Here is a 22,588-nt window from a genome sequence, read left to right on the forward strand (position 1 = left end):
ACTAAAACTTTATAAGGCAAACTCTTGTCATCCGTATTAATGATGTGATATCTGATATTTGTTTTTACACATGTAGTTAAATCGAAGTGGTATAATTTACATAAAAATAAGAATCAATAATAACCTATTGTTTGTATGTCATTTTCTGCATGTTCCTATTTACTCCTAAGTCCCGTCCCCTTTCCTCCATACTTGGGGACATTCCGTCCTGTGAGCCGGGACCGGAGCACTTTTTGTAAAAAAGCATCAAATTGAAAAATGTGTCCTTCTTCTCTTTTTACGTGGGGTGCAGCACGCGGCCGTAACCCCGCCCTCCTTAGCTCCGCGCCGCGCATTGCCCTTCTGTCCTTTTCTCAACGCGATCGGGGCTGGACACACTAGCATCACCTGGAAGACCTTTTTTCTTTCCCGCTGCTCCGGTTCTGCGGTCGTATAGTCCTCCATTTATGCCAGAGTGTCTGGGATTTGCCACTTGTTCTTCTTGCGAGCATCACTTCTCTAGGGCGGATCCCCATTCTCTCTGCTTGGAGTGCCTGGGAACGGATTACCGTTGGGACTCGTGTTTCTTCAATAAACAATTAAATGTAAATTCAACTCAGACTGGTTCATACTGTTTTTACTTTTTGTAACACACTAATGACATGTGTATATTTTGCCCTCATATATAGAAGGCCTCTTGCTCTATTGAGACAATTCCACAAAAGTCCTCCATCCACTGTTCTGATGGTTCCGTCTGTGCGTGCTTACCACACCGACATTCGTCTACACGTGTTTCAGTTGTCTATTTTCGGGACGTCAATATTCGTCAACCCTTAATTCATACAACCTTATTCAGGACAAGATTAATGGGAGTTTGTTTATTCCCACAGATATCAAGTAGGGTGAGTATCACCACCTAAAATACAATAAAAAACTTTAGAACGCTAAAAGACTAACAAAACATTTAAAACAGATTTCAATTTAATTCCCTGTAGGCTATTCCCTCTTAGTAAGCTAGCTGTAAGTCCCATTCTAATCGCCCGATCAGAGATACACTCAAATACTCACTCCCCTGTAACACTCTCCCATTTCCCTCATAGGTAACTACCCGAGTTGCAAAGAACCGCTCTTGAAGAAATAAAAGGGCCAAAAGATCGTATAAATAGAGAGAATCAATTGGATTCTATTCTAAGTAAGTATCACGTTCTAAAAAATAAAAAAGAACGGTCTGTTTGTTTGCATCTAGGTTGGTGGGCAGACTGAGGTGGCCACTAATTGAAAATGTAAATAGGATTTATCCAGGTAGCAATACGAGTGGGTGTAAAGGTAATCACTCATGGATATTGTACCATGATTACTTTTTAGAATCATATCTTCATAATAAATGTGTTCTAAATAAGAGGGAATAGCCTACAGGGAATAAATTTGAAATCTGTTTAAATGTTTTGTTAGTCTTTTAGCGTTCTAAAGTTTTTTATTGTATTTTAGGTGGTGATACTCACCCTACTTGATATCTGTGGGAATAAACAAACTCCGATTAATCTTGTCCTGAACAAGGTTGTATGAATTAAGGGTCGACGAATATTGACGTCCCGAAAATAGACAACTGAAACATGTGTAGACGAATGTCGGTGTGATAAGCACGCACAGACGGAACCATCAGAACAGTGAATGGGGGACTTTTGTGGAATTGTCTCAATAGAGCAAGAGGCCTTCTATATATGAGGCCAAAATATACACATGTCATTAGTGTGTTACAAAAAGTAAAAACAGTATGAATGGTAGGAGTGAATCAGTCTGAGTTGAATTTACATTTAATTGTTTATTGAAATGTTTTAGTATTGTATATGAATTTATTATGAGAATAAACGTTTTTAGAAATGAAATTTGAACATTTATTGGTATTCATGAAAAAATAAATGTACTAAGTGGCTATTACCTGTCCGTTAGGTACAACCCCTTTCGTTTTAGTACCTGTTGAGTCACAGTCGGGGGATCCGGATGCTCTAGACGATCCTTTGGCTGATCAGGACAGTGAGGACCAGCCCCGCTCTGTATGAGCATTTCACGACCGGGTACTGGACATTATGTCACTCCTTGACATACTAGTGCCTGAGGCATCCGCTCTGCAGGAAGGGGTGCTTTGGGGGGCACTGACCCTGTCTCCACAGGAGCGCACTGGCCTGTTCCTTCAGAGGGACGTCCTGGCAGTGGCCCACAAGGTCTGGGATTAACCCCACATCAGGCGGGCTGCACATAAATAAAAGAATTGACGCCCGTTACATGCTTCACATCTCCGAGGAAGTAACCTTGGCGTCATGCCCGCTCCCGTCCTCGACGGTGGTAGCAGCCGCCACTCTGCAATCTAAGCCGGCCTCTGCGACTTCCGCAGCTGCGGGTCAAGTTCTGTCCAAGGAGGACAAATTGCTTGATTCCTTGGGTAAGAAGATTTTTGCCGATTCGGTGCTGCAATTGCAACGTGCCAACGCAGAGCTCATCCTGGTGGCGATGAATATGAAACTGTGGAGAGATTTGGATGACTTCCAGGAGTTCATTCCTGTCGACAGGTTAGAAGACTGTAAAGGCGGCTTGTCAGACACTAGAGTGTTGGCGCAGGATATGCTGGAGGCTGCTGTGCATCATGTTGACTCCTAGGCTCGTGGCCTCATGCTGGGGGTGGACACCTCTCGTCAGGCTTGGCTTCATGCAACAAAGTTTTCGAAGGAGGTCTAAGATAAAGTTCTGGACATGCCTTTTGATGGCAAAGAGTTGTTTCATTCTTCAACGGATGACGAGCTCACCAAAACTAAGGCGAGCACGCAAACTGTCAAGTCTCTCTCGCTGCTCGTGAAGGCCCCAGTCAAAGGTCAGAGATCTGGGTCCCTATCTCGATCCTCTTCAGGCTTTAGAGGGTTCCAAGAACGCAGGTCGCGCAGGACTGATCTTTTGCTGGGTAACTCCCGCCGGAGGCAGCCACGTGGCCATTTTTTTCTCGGTCGTCAGCCTCTTCTTCAGGGACAGGTAGTCTCTCTGCCGAAAAGTCTGCAAAATTATATTTTTTGGCGCTCACACAAGACTCCGGTGGGAGGACGAATCTCGTCTCATCTGGTGGCGTGGCAAACTGCCACCGACGACTGGTGGGTTTTGTCCAACGCTCGGGCGGGCTTCCGCTTGCCCCTCCCCCTACTCCACCCTTCAATCCTCCTTTTCAGCAGTCGGGCACACCCTCCCTCAGAGCCGAGGTCCAGAAGCTTCTAGATCTCAGGGCTATAGAACCCGTTCCCCTAGTGGAACGAGGGGAGGGCTGCTACTCTCGTCTGTTTACGGTGCCAAAACCCAACCAGACTGGCTTGCGCACCATTCTAGACCTTTCTCAGTTCAACCTTTCTCTTCCCCAAGGGAAATTCAAGATGATTACACCCTGTCAAATTAAGTCCTCTCTTCAGAAGGGCGACTGGCTCAGCGTTGTGGACCTTCAGGATGCTTATATGCATATCCTGATCTGGAGCCCGCATCGGAAATATCTGTGGTTCTCCCTGGGAGAGGATCACTATCAGTTTCTAGTGCTCCCTTTTGGTCTCAGCTCTGCACCACGTGTCTTCACAAAGATGATGTCAGTCATTGCGGCTTTTTTAAGGCTACAGGGTATTCATGCGTATCCATATTTGGACGACTGGCTTCTGCCCGGTCCCTGTCAGGTGAAAGTCTCGAGCAATCTTCAGTCTCTCCTTCAGTTCCTGTTCAGTCTTGGGCTGTCGGTGAACTGCCGGAAATCCTCCATGACGATCTCTCAGGACCTGATATTCCTGGGTGTCTGTTGGAACACGATCCACTGCCGGGTGTACTTGACAGTGGACAGGATGGCGGATCTTTTAACCACGTGTCAAGTCTTCATTCAGTCAAAGAGCATGTCCGCCTGGTGGTTCCAGATGCTTCTGGGCCACATGGCCTCGTGCGTGCTTGCTCTCCCCTGGCGCATCTCAAGATGCGACTTACGCAGTTGGCTCTTCGGAGCTCCTGGCTCCAGGTGGTGGACCCGGACACCAAAATGATCCCGGTTCCACCCTACATGATGACAGATCTCCTTTGGTGGTCTTCTTCCAGCAATCTATCGGTGGGTGCGTCTTTTCAGGAGCCCTGCCCACAGGTGACCATTACGACGGACTCCTCCCTTATCGGGTAGGGCGCGACGATGGATCATCTTTAGGTTTTCGACCTGTGGTCACCGCAGGACAGACAATTAAACATAAATTATCTGGAACATCTGGCGATTTTCCTGGCGCTCAAAGCTTTCAAGTCAGGGATTGTGAACAAGGTGGTCCGCATCCGCACAGACAATGCAGTATCCATGTTTTACGTCAACAAGCAGGGGGGTACCAGGTCACCTCCCTTTGTAGATCTAGCCATTCAGATTTGGGAATGGGCCATTCAGCACAGTGTTCCGGGTCAGCTGAATGTAACGCAGACGCTCTCAGCCGGCGACCGGTGGTCAGCTACAAGTGGGAGCTGAACATGCAGATCCTCTCCGAACTTTTTCGCCATTGGGGCACTCCAGAAATGGACCTCTTTGCGATGTCATTGGAAACTTCCTCTTCATGCTTCCAGGAACGGGCTCTTCCCCGGGGGATGCTCACGAGATTCCGTGGTACAACATGAGGGCCTACGCCTTCCCGCCTCTTCCTCTGATTCACCGGGCACTATGCAAGCTCAGGAATACATTGAATTGCACTCTCCTGTTCATACCCCCGTAGTGGCCAGCCAGATTCTGGTTTTCAGAGCTTCAGCATCTGTCAGTCTGCTCACCGATTAGGCTTCTGCTGATTCCCGACCTGCTTCACCAGAGCGATCAGCAGTTGTCGCACATCTCCCACAATCATTCAGCTCGGCGGCCTGGTGCCTGAGTTCAAATCTTTAGAGAGTTTCAATCTTTCAGTGGATAATATGTGTATTATCCAAGCAGCTAGAAAACCTTTGACCAGGTCTCAGTATAGGAGCAAATGGCTCAGTTTCTGTCACTGGTGTTTAGCAAAAAAGTTGGACCCCAGAGAAACTGCTATCGACACAGTGTTGTCTTTCATTTCTCATCTGGCAGCTTCAGGCATGCATGTTTGTCGGCTATTGCCGCCTACCTGTCCACGGACTCTTGCTCTTTTTCTTTGACAAATCCTGTCATTAAAAGGCACTTTGCAGGTCTGTTGCATCTGTATCCACCTGTGCGCAGCCCGCAACCTAAGTGGGATCTGAATGTGGTCCTTACTGCTTCATGTCATAAACCCTTCCAAACCAAGGCTACTGCAGACTTGAAATTCCTTTCATGGAAAATGGAAAATTGCCTTTCTGATTGCGGTAACTTCGGCAAGACGTGTAAGCAAGCTTCAGGCCTTGTCGGTAGAACACCCATTCCTCAACTTTCACAAGGATAAGGTTGTCCTCCGGACCAATCCCTCTTTCCTTCCAAAGGTGGTATCTGATTTTCATCTGAACCAGTCTATTCCCTTACCAGTTTTCTTCACAGAACCGGCTTCAGATGCCGAGAGGTACTGCATAATTTGGATGTAAGGTGAGCTCTTAAGTTTTATTTGGACAGAACATCTAATCTTCGGAGCTCTTCCCAGCTCTTGGTGACCTTCAGGGATCCAAAGGGAAAGCCATCTTCGAAAGCAACTATCTCCCGATGGATTGCTTCCTGCATCTCTGAAGCGTTTTCTGTTCAGGGCCTTCAACCTCCAAATGGAATTCATGCCCATCATGTGTGGGGTAAGGCAGCTGCCATTGCCTTCCAAACATGTGTTCCCTGGGAAGCCATTGCCAAGGCAGCCATGTGGGCTTCCCCATCAGCTTTTGTGAAGCATTACTGCTTCGACCTGAGCTCCAGGACTGATGCTCAGTTCGGGCAAGCTGTTCTTAAAAACCTCTTTCAGTAAAGGAGTTCCATCCACCCGTTATCCTGTATGGTAATCTCCCAAAAGTATGGAGGAAAGGGGACGGGAGGTAGGAGTATGATAAAATTACTCACCGTAGTGACTACCTTACTCCTAGTCCATAGTCCCCTTTCCCCCATACGCCGCCCGCCGTTCCCTCTAATAAGTATCCTCTATTATTGCTTAAATGGTCTCAGACCTGGCGATAGAAAAGGACTGAAGGGCGATGCACGGGGCCCCAGCGTAAAAAGAGAAGGACACATTTTTCAATTTGATGCTTTTTTACAAAAAGTGCTCCGGTCCCGTCCCACGGGACGGAATGTCCCAAAAGTATGAAGGAAAGGGTACTATGGACTAGGAGTAAGGTAGTCACTACGGTGAGTAACTTTGTTATTGCCTTACAATGTTACATGTTTTATGTCACATACTGTATGGAGATCCCCCTTAAATCCACCTTAAATAAGCCAGTTTGTGCAAACAAGTTAGTAACTGTGCGCCTGTGTGAGACACAATAATTTAAAGAATAACCTTTTGCAATTTTGGCAAAGCTGGAGTGCAATCAGTCCTTGTACAAGGGTCTACCAAGTGACCCCTACGTTCTCGAACAAGTTATCATGGACAGTCTCACAAATCCATGTGGCTTCTCTTGTATTGTATTGTATGTGGTTATTTATATAGCGCTCTTTCCCCATTTGTATGGCTTCAATGCGCTTTGTGGTTAGAAAGCCCTTGGTGACCGCAGTCAATGTTCTGGAAAATTCTAAAAAGTTTAGATTAGGAGATGCATGTGTGCATTTTCGCAGGTCTAGGACTTGGGTGGCCGGCTAGGCTCTTCTAAGCAGCCTAAAAAGAGGCCAGGCACGTGGGTGGGCGCTGTTGGTGGTTTGCGATAGAGTGCTATTGTTGGGAGAGTAAATGTGTGGCCAGCTATACCGAATTTCTTTCATTGGTTGTCGCTGTATGCTAGTAGCAAGGGTGTTGAGGTACGTCAGGTGTTTCAGTGTGGACAGCTATATCTGCTGGTAGACCGGAAAGCATAGCCATAGCTGCATTTTACAGTGCATGAATGGTTGGCTGTGCCTGCGGCCTGTGTCCACAGATGTGGTGTGAGGTATTCGGACCGTAGTCTTCAATGTTATACTTACTGTAGTCTTCGGAGTTGTTCCGCTGGAGCGATCTTTGTCCAGTGTGGACGGCGTGGTCTTGTTGTTCATGGTCTCTCTGCTGTGAGGGTCTGAGCAGGCGGTGAGCATGGGTGATTTTGTTCCGGTGTGCCTCAGCGAGGGGTGCTGGCTTCATTGGTCTATTTGTCTCATTATTCGTGGTCTCTCTTGTGGAGGATCTGGGGGCGGTGAGCATGGGTGAGTTTATTACGGTGTGCAACAGCAAAGGCTGCTGGCTTCACTGGTGTATTTGTCAGGTAGGAATGTTGTTGTGCATGGGGTGATAGTGTGTTAGATGAGCCGCTGCGAAAGCTGCCGGCCACTGTGTTGTAATTGGTGTAATGAGATGTTGGGTTTGGCAGTGTAGTTTCGAGGAACGAGTGTTCAGGGGGATATTGGGGAGAGACAGGATGTTTAGGGCCTTTCTGAGGTTCAGATGGTATTCAGTGTTGAGAAGGTGTAGGATTATGGCGTTCCAGATGATTGGCGCTCGGTCAGAGGAGGTCTCTCAGGTTTGCATGCATGGGTGGAATGGGGTGGGTGAGGGCTTTCTGGCTTCCTTGGTCTAATTGTCTCATTATCCGTGGTCTCTCTTGTGGAGGGTCTGGGGGTGGTGAGCGCGGGGGAGTTTATTGTGGTGTGCCACAGCAAAGGCTGCTGGCTTCCCCGGTGTATTTGTTAGGTAATGAATGTTGTTGTGTATGGGGGACAGTATGTCAGGTGAGCCGGTGCGAATGCTGCCCGTCTCTGTGTTGTAGTTGGTGTTAGGGTGTCCTCTCTTGATTGGCTGGCCTGACAGGCTTTGGCTGTGTGGTTTCGAGGGGGGCAGGGATTCAGGGGGGATATTATGGGAAGAGCCAGGATTTTAGGGTCTTTCTGAATTTCATATGGTTTTCAGTGTTGCGAATGTGTAGGGGTAGGGCGTTTCAGATGATTGCCACTTGGACGGAGAAGGAGGATCCACCTAGCATCGAGGAGTTGTGAGTTGGGACCACTAAGCAAAATGCTCTGTGAGATGTGAGATTCCTTGAGGGCTGGAAGGGCATGATTTTCTAAAAAATGTAATCATAATAACAAAAATCCTTAGTGTTCTGATTCTTGCCCCCTCTCCCATCCCCATAAATACTTGGTAAACAGTGTTTGAATTACAAAAAACAGGTACGATTTACTTAAAGCAAGCAACTGTCATGATCTGTAGCAGGCCAGCACTAAAGGTACCGCCTCCCTTTTGAAGACAATTTATAACCACAACTACTTGTAGCATGCCTGCCTGCAACACACTTTTACTTATGCATCATCTACAAACAAAACTAATACCAGACCTTGGAATTTTGTATGCCAGAAGATATTGGATACCAGCATGCTTCTGATTATAAATTGCATCGTTTCAGAACTTCCCCTTAATGTTAAACATACCTATCAAGCATGCAATCACCAAGTCGTTCTCAATCACAGTTAGCTGTATTGTCAAACACCTAACCCTCGATAAAACAGATCAACATTTCACAGTTACCTTTGTTCTCTTCTCCTTCTCATGCCAAAGGAACCCCTGGTAATAGAGTGAACTAACTTCAACTCTTGCCTTCACTATGCTAACTCCTTCTAACTCAGCCTGCATGAATGTCACTTCGACATAAAAATGGTTTAGAGCGCCGCAGCCAAACTGGCACTGAAGCAATGTGTGTCCATTTACCCTCTCTCTACTCTCTCTAGTATCTCATCGGTAACGCCCATCACTGGATCCACAAATGTATTTAAGGGTAAGGCGAAAAATAAATCTAAAACATAATAAACCATTGATCCACCTGATGCTCCTGGCACTTATCCAATCAGATATTTCACACTCTACAGGACAAAACGAGACTTTATGGACAGTAGATTTGCAACACCAAGACCTGTCAACTTCTCTTCAGAAAGAAACCGCAAAAACACATTTCCTGAAATATTTGTGTATATATCCCTTCAAACTACAAAGTGCCAGGAGGTGATTTAGGTGGCAATGATGCGCCTTACAAGTCTATTTCATAATGGATTAATTTACGTCCACAAACAGACCAATGGTTATCTTCTGCTGATCTGGGTTTGAGCTCTATCACACCTTATTGCTCGTTTACTCCTTTTTAGTCTTAAATACCAGTCAACCCAAAGATGATTGCAAACAGGTTACACAATTTTCCATTCCCTGCTTAGAGCAAATTGTATCTCCTCTTATTCCTGGCAAGCCAGCAAGATAATTAGCTGACTGGGGCTTGAAAGAGAAGCCTCTCTCATAATGTAATAGTGTACTTCTGTCTAACAAGACTGCATATGGAACTGAGCATTCTTTGTACACTCCCGAGAGAACACTTGATACACGTTACGTGCAGCAATCAGTAAGAATGCTGTCTGCTGAACCACTTTGTAATTATTAATGTACCTAAACTACTCGCTCCAATGCAGGGTATTAACATATAACAGGAACAATCAGGTCTCAGTGTCTCTTAGTTATCTCCTGCTCTCTCTCATATCTAGGGCATTTTTCTCTTCTCAATCCACTTCCCTATTTATCTCACTGTACAACTCTTGCATTCACCTTTCGTGCTATAATTTTTAGACTCTCCCTGTCCCACCCTCTGTCCCAAATCCACTTGTTACCAGCACAATCATGGAGTTATGTGGTGAGTACATGGAGTGGATGAGCTCTCGCCTCTCTCAGGTTTATCTTTCTAGCTGTCCATGTAACTGTATCTCGATTTCTCGACTCCTCCCCTCTACACACCCAAACCTGCCTCTCTCTATCTCTCTCTCTCTCTCTCTCTCTCCCTTCACCTCTCTTACCCCCTCCCACCCCACTCCCCCCTCTCTCTCTCTTCCCCTCTCTCTGTCTCCCCCCTCAAACGCACTCCCTGCTGCCTTCTTTATGTACACCTAATACAAATATGGAAAAAATATAGTGGTTATCCGGATTATTGCTTTTTCTCTTTCCCTCTCTCACTTATCTCTCTTTCTTTTGTCATTCTGTGTTTCTCTCTCTTTCTCCCTATCTTGCTCTCTTTCATCCCCTCCCTCCCAACGCTCTGGTATCAGCTCACCTACCACCTAAACAAATATGGATTAAGCAGATTCCTTCTTTCTTATGCCTCCCTGCCTCTTAGGTCTCTTCCTTTTTGTCAATCACTGTCTCTTTCTCTCGCCTATTTCTCCCTAGCCATTCTCTCCCTCACTCACACCCAGACTTCAAACAATTATGGAATTATCCATTGCATATCTGTCATTCAAGATTTTCTCTCACCACTCATTCATTTTCATTTTGTCTCCTGTCTCAGTCTCGTTTTCTCTCAGATCTCTATCCGTCATCATCGTTTTTTCTCTTTCTCACTCATGACTCGGGGATTGGTCTCTTCGCTCTCATTCTCTGATGTCTCTGGGTTTGGTTTTCTCTTTCAGTCTCACTCACCCTTCAGTAGGTCACTGCGCCTCCAAGTGAATATGCTTTTTTGAACCTCTCGCTTGTCTCTGAGTTTGCTTTCAGGTATCGGGGTTCTTTGCCTGTGTTTTGCGCTGTTGTGCTCTCTTTCCTTTTCTCTTTCTTTCTCACTTTACTGTCCAAAGACTGCCTCTGAAGTCCCCCAGTCACTCTTATCACTCTTTCCCTCCCTCTTGCTCTCTCTCTTTTGCTTGATATACATCCCTCATTCTTTCTCCCATGCTGAGACCCCAAATAACTCACCTCCACAGCATAATAGTACATTACCTGCTGAGTATCTGGAATGACTCTCCATGTGATCTCTTGGTTCTCTTTCTCTACTTCGATATATCTTAGTAACCCCTCACTATGTCTCTCTCCCTCCTTCACCTTTACTCCAGTCTTTAATCTCTCTCTTTCGTTGAGCTCTGTCTTTCTTTTCTAGTTGTTTGTGTTTATGAGGGATCTCTCTCTTTTTCACCATGGATATCAGGTGTCTCTCCTTCCCCCTCCTCCTTCTCTTGCCCCATTCTCCCTCTCTCACTCCCTCCCCACACTCTGTCTTCAAGCAAAAATGTAATTATCTGGTTAGTGTCTAGAGTGAGCTCTCTTTCATTGTATGTATTTCAGATCTCTTCGATCTCTCTTTCTCATTCTATCATGCCCCTTTTCTCTCTTACGAGTCTGATATGTGTCCCTGAGCTGTTGTCAGAGACCTCTGGGTTCGCTCTCCCTCTCCCAAGTAGATCTCTCACTCCTTCTCTCGTGTCTGTGTGCTGTGTCTCTCACACAATGAGCTAATTTTCAGCCTCTTTCTAATTCTCTTCTTCATTCCCCCCACTCTCCGTGTTGAACTCACGCACCCAAACATCGAATCTTCTGGTCCGTAGCCGGTGTACGTTAATGTTAATGTTAAAGGATATTTGTACCTCACACTATCACCACCGGAGTGGTCCCCTGGCGCTCGTCTGGGCTCTTTCTCTTGCGCACACACACATTTCTAGGGCCCTCCACCCTTCTCTCTCGGGTCTCTGCACTTCTTGATCTCTTTTTTGTCCCACCTTGTCAGTCATTCTGGCTATCTCGCTAAGTTCTATGTCCTATTTTACACATTTATGGCTCTCCACCTACCTCCCACATGCTCTAGCTCTATCGTCCTTTCTCGCTCACAAACATGCACATTCTCTCTGCCTTCTCCTCCTGTTCATCTCAATTCACTGCGACACAGGTCTAGTCTGCGAGCTCTCCCTCTGCTACTTGGTTTAACACGTCTCTCTCTCATTATCTGGACATCATTCTTTCAGGCCCCTCTCTTTGTCACATTCCCATCGCCCCTCTTCTCGGTTCCATGTGATTATTCTGCATTTTGACAGCTGCACACGAAAAAGACTGATTTCTTTTAGCCAAACCCTTGTTTGCTCCCCACCCTTTGTTCAAATGCCCTCCAATACACAGTCACACGTAGACACAAACAGTGACACCGCCAGACATTTTTGATAGGGGTAGCCACACTGGAAATCTTGGGGTGGCACACCAAAAGAACACACATAACTGAATCGGCCCATTAGGCGGGGGGGGCAGCATTTTTTAAGGGTCGCTGTGGCCCTCCTTGGTCACCCCTTGATGATGCCCCTGGACACAAACAGAAGTACGTCCAGGGGCATGCCAGTTCGATTTAGGTCTTCAAGCAGTCTTTCTAACTGTGATGTTCTGCTATGTGGACCGCCTCACGCTGTCATGTCACTCATGCAACACATCACTAAAGATGAGCCGACACAGAGCTGGGGTGCAACACGTCTTTATTCATCAACTGCGTATCTCGAACTAACGGTCGGGCGGTAACCCCGCCCCTTAACTTCCCGTGGGTCACAGCCCACTAATCAATGGCAACAGACAGAGAACTCGTCCTCCAAACGCAATGAGACTGGCGACACCACACCCTCCCGCCACTAAACATTTAGTCCTGCTATCAGTTCATCTCTTCAATGAGACGATGTGGTTTCTTCCTTGTTCTCTGGGGTCGACATTCCAATCTGGCTGGTGAGCCGGTCTCGGCTCCTGACGCCGGGTCACCTTCAGAGTCTTCTCTGTCTCCTTCATAGGGAGCGTCCCATTGAGAGAAGGTGCCATCCCTGCTCATGTCACCTGAGGGTGGGATTCCGGGCACTCGCCTGAAGTGAGATGAGTTTCGTGTTACAGATCTGCTGTCTCCTTCTGCGCTGATGAGTGATCCCTTCCTTTTGACGATGATGAGGGGTTCTTCGCTGAATGGTGCCATGTTTTTGCGCTGTTGGGGTTGGCGGACCACAACCAGGTCTCCTGGTGTCAGGTCATTCTCCTTGGCCCTGCGAGTGGGGTCAGCAGCCTTCTTCATGTTCTCTTTCATGAGTTTGTCTCTGTGTCTCATTTCGGTGTCCTTTTCATATTGATCCTCCAACCGCTATGTGTGGTAGTCGTGTCCTAATTGTTCGCCCGAACATCACCTCTGATGGTATTTTCCCGGTGGTGCTATGTGGGGTGTTTCTGTAATCTCGCATGAGTTGGTATAACAGCTTCTCGACAGGTTCTCCTGTGATGCGTGCAATCTGGGTTGTGCGTTTAACATTGCTCATGAACCTTTCGACTGTCCCGTTTGCTTTTGGCCACAGGGGTGTTACTTTCCTGTGACGGAAACCCATGTATTCCGCGAATCTTTGAAAGTCTTGTCCAGTGAACGGAGGTCCGTTGTCAGACTTTACTACCTTGGGCACTCCGTAGGTTGCGAACATTCAATCTAGGGCTGGGATGGTGTGATGAGCCTATGTGAACGGGACTATCTGCAGGTCGGGATATCTCGTCTATTCGTCCACCGCCACCAATATGTATTCTCCCCCTTCCATGGGTCCGAAGTGGTCGACAGCTATTTCCTCCCAGGTGCTTTCTGGCAGTGCAGTCATGTTCAAGGGTTCAGATGATGTGTGGGGCTTTACTAGGGCACACGTAGGACAGTCTTGCAGTAGTTCTTCCACTGAGGTGTCTAATTGGGGGAACCATAGTTTTTGCCTTAGCATCCTTTTGGTAGACACTATCCCTCGGTGTCCTTCATGGGCCATTTCTAGTACTTTCCGTCGCAGGCTCTGCAGAATTACGAGCTTGGTGCCTTTCAACAGTAGCTCTTCATCTGATTTTGCCAGTTCTTCCTTCACGGCCAGAAAGCAGGTGATGTCTTGTTTCGTGTCATCATTCATTGATTCTTGAATTTGTTTAGCGTGTTTCCATTGTCCCGTTTCTAGGCACCTCAGTATGGTTTGTATTCCTTGGTCGGTGTTGGATTCTCGAGCTATCTGATCCATGTCGAGCCCTTGGGGTGTGTTGCTGTGGATGATATATTTTATGTACTGGTCAGCGATGGAGGGTTCTGGCCCGCATGTTTACTTTGGGTGCCGTGAGAGGAAGTCTGCAGGGTATTGTGCTTTCCCTGGTCTGTGTGTGATGGTGAATTGGTAATCTTGTAGTCGAAGTGCCCATCGGGCTATTCTGGGCGGCATTTTTGCCTGAGGGTTGCCATATAGAAAGGTGAGAGCCTGATGGTCCATTACAACCATGAAAGGTTTTCCATACAGGAACAAGTGAAAATGTTCACAGGCCCAGACCACTGCCAAAGCTTCCTTCTCCGCCTGAGAGTAGGCTTGTTCAGTTTTGGAGAGGCTTCGACTGGCGTATGATACTATGTGCTTTTCGCTCTCTTCTTTGTCACCCAGTTGTGTCAGGATGGCACCTAGGCCACACGGACTTGCATCAACGATGAGTTCCGTTGTTTTCTTGGGGTCGAAATATGCCATGTTCCTGGCGTCGGAAATGCAGACCTTGATGATCTGAAAAGCCTTTTGGCATTGAGGTGACCAGACGAATTCTGTGTTGAGCTTGGTGAGAGCTCTGAGAGGTTCACTGATAGAGGCGAAGTCTTGTATGTATCTTGTGCAGTAACTTGCGAGTCCTAAGAATGATCTGAGGTCTGAGGTGGTGGTGGGTGGCTCCGCTTCTGGGAGCGCGCTGACCTTCTCTGGGTCTGGTGTCATGCCCTTCTCGGAAAATATGTGACCAAAAAACGAAGTTTTCTCTTGCGAAACTCACATTTTTCCTTGTTTAGGTTGAGCTTTGCGTCTTCTAACGCCATACATACTCTCATTAGCGTGTCATCGTGTTGTTCTTGATTCTGGCCGAAGACCAGTATGTCATCGCTGTAGTTCAAGCAATTTGGCACGTGCTTGATGACGTTGTGAATTTCTGCATGAAAAATTTCCGCCGCGGAGGGCACCCCGAAACTTAACCGCTTGTATCGGAAGAGCCGTAGGTGGGTTGCGAACGTTGCTTTATATCGGGAGCTCTTGCAGAGTTCTAACTGGTGGTAACCTTTGTTTAGGTCGAATTTGGAGAACACGGTCGCCCTGTTCAGGAGGTGTACCATATCTGTAATTCGTGGGGCTTGGTGACGTTCCCTCAGAATGGCTTCTTTTGGTCTCCTCATGTCCACACATATTCAAATGTCAGAGGAGTCTCTTTTAGACACGGGTACTATGGGGGAGACCCATGGAGTGGGGCCTTCTGCGGGCTCAATGATGTCTGCATGTAGTAGTTTGGTCAGTTCATTTTCAACTTGCTTTTGAATGTTGATGGGGGTTCCCCGGTAGTGTTGTGCTATGGGTGGGATGCTGGTGTCGATGTGGAGCTCGATCTGTTTGTCCTTCAACTTGCCAAGGCCTTTGAATAGTGACGGGAAGACTTGGTCAATGCTTGCCGTTGGGTCTAGATATTTGTGACCATGAGGCGATATAATATGTGGATAAGTCCCATTTCTATGGCTGCCGGATAGCTCAGTATGCATCCCCTCTCGGTAGCCGCTTCTAACACATGCATGGGGATGTTTTTTTCATGTTCTTTGTATCGGCACGATGCCATGAAGAATCCTTTGCATGCTAGGGGGGTCTTTGAGCCGTATGGGTAGATGAGTGCTCGTGCTGGCTGGAGGTGGGGGGCGTTTGGTATACTTTCATAGACTTCCTCGCTGATTACATTTACGGTTGCTCCTGTGTCTATTAGAAATTCTGCTGCTGTTTGGTTGACCTGTATTCTGAGTATTGAGCTATGTTCTTTTGCTGTGTTGTTTCTGAGGGCATATAGGTTTCCCTTTTTCCGCTGTGTTTCTTGTTGCTTGTCGGGTCGGCGGGCTCTCTCGTCCGATGAAGCGCTTGACACACTGTCATATTGTGACTGCTCGATGAGACATTGTATGTACCTCCGGGGTCTTCTCCTTGTCTTGGAAGGTGTGGTCTTGTTGTCCCTCCAATCCTTGTTGTCTTGTCTCCTTACCAGTGGCTCTTCGTAGTGTCTGTGGCGCGTTTGATCTTGGGGCTGGTGCGCGGTCCGGTGGTGATGTGGCAGCAGGTTTTGTTCTGGTTCTGTTGTGGGTTTGTTACTTCTTCCTGCCCCTCTCATTTTGCTGCGGAATATGAAGCATACAGCCTTATAATGGTTTTCACCGCCACACGCGGAGCAGGTCTGACCCATTGCTGGGCACGTTCCTTCGTGAGGGTATTCGTGTCCACACCGGTAGCAAAAGGGGTCACTGTTGTTTCTTGCAGTCCCTTCTAGTCTGTTGAGGCTTTCGTGTTTTCCATGGGTGATCTTTATGTCGTCCAGGCCCTCTACTTGAGCCACGAGAGCAGCATCTGATCGCGCCAGGCGTAGAATTTCCTCTAGGTTGCGTGGCTGTTGCAGTAGTCGTTTGCGGAAGTCAGCGCTCTCGCAGCCCACTATGATTTGTGACCTGAGGGCCTCGTCGTTGGAGTCATTGTTGAAATCACAGTGTTCCATTTTTGATCGTAGTCTCATGACGAACGCATCAATGGTTTCCCCTTTGTTTTGCTTTGTGGTGTGGAAAACGTGTCGTTCGTAGTCCACATTTGTGTGGGGTGTGAAGTACTCAGTGAGCGTTGTCTTCAATTTGGTGTATGTGTCAATGTTGTTCTCAGGTATTTCTTCTAGGATGTCTTGCACGTTTGACCCTACCGCATGGTTTAAGAGGTCGAGCTTCTGTTCATCCTCCAGTGGGCCAGCTGCTTTTAGGCACACTTCAAAGTCCCTCAGCCACCTTTTCCATCTAGATCCAAGGGTGCCGGTGTCTGTGAGATCGAAATTTGCTGGCAGGTGAGCTAGAAGGCTGTCCGTCATTTTCCGGTGTTCTGGTATGGCTGGAGTCACTGGAACGGTTAGTGACTCTCCTTCCGAGCCGCTCATGAGCTGTCGCCACTCGTACCCTTCTTTTTGCTTAATGAGCTGGAGAGAAGTTTCGTCGGGTTTGGATGAAGTGGAGCTGGTTAAGGGCGCTGCACTAGATGTTGGTGGCTTGTGAACTTCTTTCCGCTCGGTGTCTTGCGACGTTTCGCGCCATAAGAGGAGGGCGCTGTGCCGCGTGTTAGCGAAGTCTGTGAGGCCTAGTGTGTGGTTTCGCATTGGAGCGGGAGGATCACGCCTCCACCGCTCATCTCCTGATCGATTTTGTCGTTGGCATCGGCAGGAGGCCAGTGCTTCTCAACCGCCCAGAATGTGAGTAGGGAGTCGCTGCTCCACCTGCCAGTGCTCCGCCGTGCACACGCGTGCACAGATCGGGTTTCGTTGCCGTTGGCGGGAGACGTTCACTCTCCACCGCCCGGACGGATCACTGCACGGGGAGCTTTCACAGTTTGCTCCACCCGCCGGAGGTATGTGCGCCAAAGCTTCGTGTGGTGCGCACAGTGTGGGGACGCCTTCACGTTCCACCCAGCTCTCCAGATGATCCCAGCAGGATGGGGCCCAGCGCAACCAGCGGCGCCGAGTGATACACCACGCACGCGGTGGGCCCGAGATGGCAGGCACGGTGGGACTTTGTGTCCGCCTCGTCGCCAATGTGATGTTCTGCTACGTGGACCGCCTCACGCTGTCATGTCACTCATGCAACACATCACTAAAGATGAGCCGACACAGAGCTGGGGTGCAACACGTCTTTATTCATCAACTGGGTATCTCGAACTAACGGTCGGGCGGTAACCCCGCCCCTTAACTTCCCGTGGGTCACAGTCCACTAATCAATGGCAACAGACAGAGGACTCGTCCTCCAAACGCATTGAGACTAGCGACACCACACTAACTCAATTTATTTCTCACTTTAAAAAAAAGGTAATTTCACTCCACACCTTCTTCTCTCACTCTATCTCTGTTTTCCACTTCTCCTTTATGCCTCTCTCTGCAGTGCCATTTCTCTCTCTCTCTCTTTCACTCTCAAACACACAAACACTCCCTCTCTTCCTCTCGTCTCTGTATTTCATTAACTGTGTGTATTTCCCCTTCTCTCTGGCCATTCCTCTCAATCTTACTCACCCTCTTCTTCTTATGCTTCATGGTTGTGTATTTGAACTCTGGTTTACATATCTTTTTCTGTCTCACTCTTTATTTCTGCCTCTCTCTACAGGTCTATGTGACTGCAAGGTATCTCCTTTTCACACTCTCTCTCTCTCTCCCTCTTTTATCCCCCTCCTCTCTGCCCAATTCTGCATGTTTCAAGTCTCTATGTCTCTGTTTTCTTTCGGTCTATCTCCCCCTTTCCTTCCCTCCTCTCTCTTTCATCTCAATGTTTCTCTGTATGCATCTGAGATCCTGTTCCGATTCTCTCTCTTTTCTGTATGTTCCTTTAACTCACTCTATATTTCTGTTAATTCCTCTGTCAATGAGCTCTCTTAGATCCCTTTGATTGTTTTCTGTCTTTAACTGTCCCTGTATGTATGTATGTATGTATGTATGTCTCTATGTATGGGATTTATAAAGTGCAAACCCAGCTAGGAAGCCAGATAGCGCTGTACTTCAGGAACCCACACAGGGGGTTACAAATAAAGGTGCTGGGGCAATAGGTGATCTGTGTGGAGAGAGGAATGGGGGATGAGATTGGAGCGCCACATGTGGAGATTTGGGGTACAGTATCCCTACCCCACCCCTTCTTCAGTGCTTCAAGTGTGCCCTAATGCATTGCAAAACAATATTTGGGGTGGGGCCTATGACATTTTTAGAGTAGCCTCAGACTCTCTAGCATCTAACGAAAACTTTAAAAGATTGGTGCCCATGTAATTAATGTAATGACCTAACGCAGGTGGTCAGGTGCTCGTACCTGGAATTAAAGTGAGTAAAATCTATATAGAAGATGTGTTAAATATAATTAAGGTCACTTTAAAATCTAAAATAAAGATATTCAATTATAAAATTGAAATCCAATCAAAATAAATACATTCATGTTCCGCTTCCTCAGTTCTTTTGAAACAAAATAATGATTCTTATGTATTTTCATTTTATTAAATCATTCTAATGACAAGATTTCAAAAATCAAACAATGTATTCCTTATATTATACCTTCCCTCCCGTGTTGGAAACCAAATAACCAAATCAAAAATGGCTAAATGATGATGTAAGTCTAAACGAGTAGTATTGTCACTCATCTTTTAAAATACTTTAGCATGCTAAGAAATCAGGTTGGGCAGAACTGGCAGAGTCCCAGCTCATGTTGAAATATTTTGGAGATTGGTGGCACTGAGCCCCCTGAAAGCCATTGTCCCCTTAAATTCCTACCCATCTCTATCTTTCTGTCACTCTCACCCATGCTTGCTTCACTGTGATGTGCCTCTCTCCACTGCTCTTTTTCCCCTCACTCTCTCTTCCTCAATCTCTTGTTATGTGCCACTCTCATTATTTCTGTCCCACTTGACTCTGTGTTTATCTTTGAAGTGTCTCTCTCCACTTGTCTGTGTTGCTCTTTTTTGTCCTTTTGTATCTGTCAGACTCTCCTCCTTATCACCAACTGACTTCTCTCTAACACAATTGTGGAATTATCCTGAACAAGTAACAATTCTGAGAATGAAATGCTGGAGAATGAAAAGTATAATTTGGGTTGTGGAGTTCTGGCCCAAAGAGCACATATTTCGTGACATTTAAAATGAGTAGAAATAAAATGTTTGAATTTGGATCAATACTCCAGTACGTGTTCAAAGAAATAAATTCAGATATTCGAAACATGACGGCACATCTCTCTAACTGTAGTTGTTGCTATGCAGTCTGTCATCAGATTCCAAAAATGTACACATCAAAAATCAAGGTCTCCTAATTAAAATGAATATTTAGAACTGTGTTTGTTAGTAGGTATTTTGAAAAGCACAGAACTCAAATACTTTCATTATATTTCAGGTGTCGTATTGTCAGACATTATAGAAAAATATTTTGTGTCACCGACCCTTTTCAGGGTTATTAGGCTGGCGAGGATTGGGCGTGTTCTTCGACTCATCAGAGGGGCAAAAGGAATCAGAACACTACTGTTCGCCTTGATGATGTCCCTCCCAGCCCTGTTCAATATTGGACTATTGCTCTTCCTAGTCATGTTCATCTACTCCATCTTTGGGATGTCAAACTTTGCATATGTGAAAAAGGAGTCTGGTGTTGATGACATATTCAACTTCGAAACATTTGGCAACAGCATCATTTGTCTGTTTCAAATCACAACATCTGCTGGTTGGGACGGTCTCTTAAATCCCATTATGAACAGTGGCCCTCCTGACTGTGATCCCAATTTAGTTCATGCCGGCACTTCGTTTAGAGGAGACTGTGGAAATCCATCAATGGGCATATGCTTTTTCTGCAGTTACATTATCATCTCATTTTTAATTGTGGTCAATATGTACATTGCCATTATTCTTGAGAACTTCAACGTGGCCACAGAGGAGAGTGCAGAACCTCTTTGTGAAGATGATTTTGAAATGTTTTATGAAACGTGGACAAAGTTTGATCCTGATGCCACTCAATGTGTTGCTTATAGTGAACTGTCTGATTTTGTGGACACACTGGACCCACCCCTCAGAATCCCTAAACCAAATACAATTAAATTGGTGATCATGGACCTGCCAATAATCACTGGGGATAAAATCCACTGCTTAGACCTTCTGTTTGCTCTGACAAAAGAGGTGTTAGGTGACTCTGGAGAAATGGATGCCTTGAAAAAGTCAATGGAAGAGAAATTCATGGCAGCCAATCCATCCAAGGTTTCCCGTGAGCCTATCACCACCACGCTTAAAAGGAAGCAAGAAGAAGTTTCTGCCATAAAAATCCAAAGGGCCTTCAGAAAGTATTTATCAAAACAATCTATCACTCGCCCAACTTGTGACAACAGACGCAACCACAAAGAAATGACACCTGCCAAGCATCAATCAGACATCGATATATTGAACTTAAACCAAGTCCATACAAATCATGACACTGTTGGTTTTACTGTAGAAACAGAAGTAGCACCTGGTATTAATTGGGACACTAACAATCTAACATGTGATGGAAGTGGTTCTGGTATAGAAAGTCCACTCAGAGAGACCTATGTATAGCTTCAGCCGAAAAGCATATTCCTTCATTCAATCTGTGCTACAGTTTACTTCTCCTTGTTGAAACAATTGTAACAGAATACCATCAATGGCCATTGATTAGGTTTAGGCTGGTGAATGCTGCCTGTTCTAGATCGCTTTCTAAGTAAACACAAACCTAATCAAAATTGGTGACTTTGTTAGCATATGGAAGTACAATTTACAAACAGTTGAATATGTTGATTCCAAAATGCAAATGAAATGTGTTTGTTTGAATCATGTTTTGCTCATTTGGAGTCAACCCTTGAGACTCAGTATCTCATTTTCACGAGACATGACAAGTGCAGAGGTTCCCTTTGCAAGCTTGTTTAGTGAAGGATGTTGAAGGATGTTAAGTTTGGACAGAACCTGTAGGCTCGGGGGAGTGCTGAAGCGTTCTGTTCCTACCATGTTGCTAGATGGTGGAATTGAACAGAAACAGGTTCTAGTTGAAATTCCTATTTTCTCCTAGCAATATGCTGTCAACGTGAATACCTGTGCATTATTCTCCTTTGAAAAAAAATCATTAAAAAGTAATTACAGGTTTTCATTCAATTTGAAATAACATGAAATGTTGTAAATAATACATTTATGTTCTAAAACATTTTTAAAGTCTTAACAGGAGAACAGACAATATATGTAATTAACCTACTGAGATTCTAATTTTTTATGACATGTGTTGGGTTTCTGATTATGTCTTAAGGACTGGCTTGAACTGTCCAAATGTCAATTGATGTCCTATTAAGGATTATAATGTATTGATTGGAAACACCATCCTCTGTACAGGAAGAAATGACAAAACATTGGTATTTTGTGTTTTTCACTTTACCTACAATTGTTATTTTGGTAATTGGACGTGTGCACCTGTTCCAAATCATTTCCAGAAACGAAACATCTTGCCTGTATGCATTGCTTGATTTTTACGCCCATAAAGCTGTAAAGCTTGACCATCTAAAATGTTCTTTACATGTCTTAGTCTTTCAAACATAGACATGAAATAAGATAAAAGAAAACATTTTGCAATCATGTTCATGTTTTCTGTAAAATAATGTAAAAGATTTAAAACCATACCTGATTATGGTCATAGCAGAAATATAACTTACAGTAAAATAGTTAAACTATTTGTTGATACAATTTTAATGAGGTCTGCTCCTAAAGGTATTGAATCTTGAGTAAGCAAAACATAAATGCTCAGAACATAAAAATAGTCATAATTAAAATGAGCGAATGGTGTAAAGAGAGAAAGACGATTATAGGAAATATTAACTGAAGAAAGAAGGCTGTCTGCATGCAGAAAAACTGGTCAGCAAGAGCAAAAATCTATTGAAGTATATTTCAATTTAAATCAGTGGCATTTAAATATATATTTCAGTCAATGTATGGTTAGTTATTTGCTTCTGAAGAGCAAAGTGGGAGGACTTGGATGCATATCTTAAATATCTGCCACGGGTAAGCGTAGAATAGGTAAGTTTAGTTTTCAACCACAGCATCACCTCTTAGCCAACCCTGAAAGTTTGCCTCCAGTTCAGAGCCACAAAGTAGTCCATTGTGAGCTTGCAAATTGGCTAAAAAGCTTGCATTTTAGCTCCATCAGAGATAATTGTCATTATAGGACATCGCTACTTTGTACATGGCTTTATC

The 22,588-nt window shown here is 45.6% G+C and overlaps 1 protein-coding gene across 3 annotated transcripts in view; it reads left to right on the forward strand.

Annotated features, from left to right (window-relative positions):
- LOC138521307 (sodium channel protein type 4 subunit alpha-like) overlaps positions 1-22,588 on the forward strand; it is a 3,496,387-nt gene that overhangs the window by 3,290,013 nt on the left and 183,786 nt on the right. The window contains exon 24 of one of the 3 annotated variants that reach the window (XM_069634044.1): positions 19,752-22,337. The exons of the other annotated variants lie outside the window; for them this stretch is intronic. Coding sequence (XP_069490145.1) covers positions 19,752-20,932 — 1,181 coding nt within the window. The 3' untranslated portion in view covers positions 20,933-22,337. Of the gene's footprint in view, positions 1-19,751; positions 22,338-22,588 lie in introns of those variants that run through there. 3 annotated transcript variants of the gene reach the window in all.

This window comes from Ambystoma mexicanum, chromosome 13 (assembly GCF_040938575.1).
Source record: "Ambystoma mexicanum isolate Mex_15411 chromosome 13, UKY_AmexF1_1, whole genome shotgun sequence".
Taxonomy (NCBI): Eukaryota; Metazoa; Chordata; class Amphibia; order Caudata; family Ambystomatidae; genus Ambystoma; species Ambystoma mexicanum.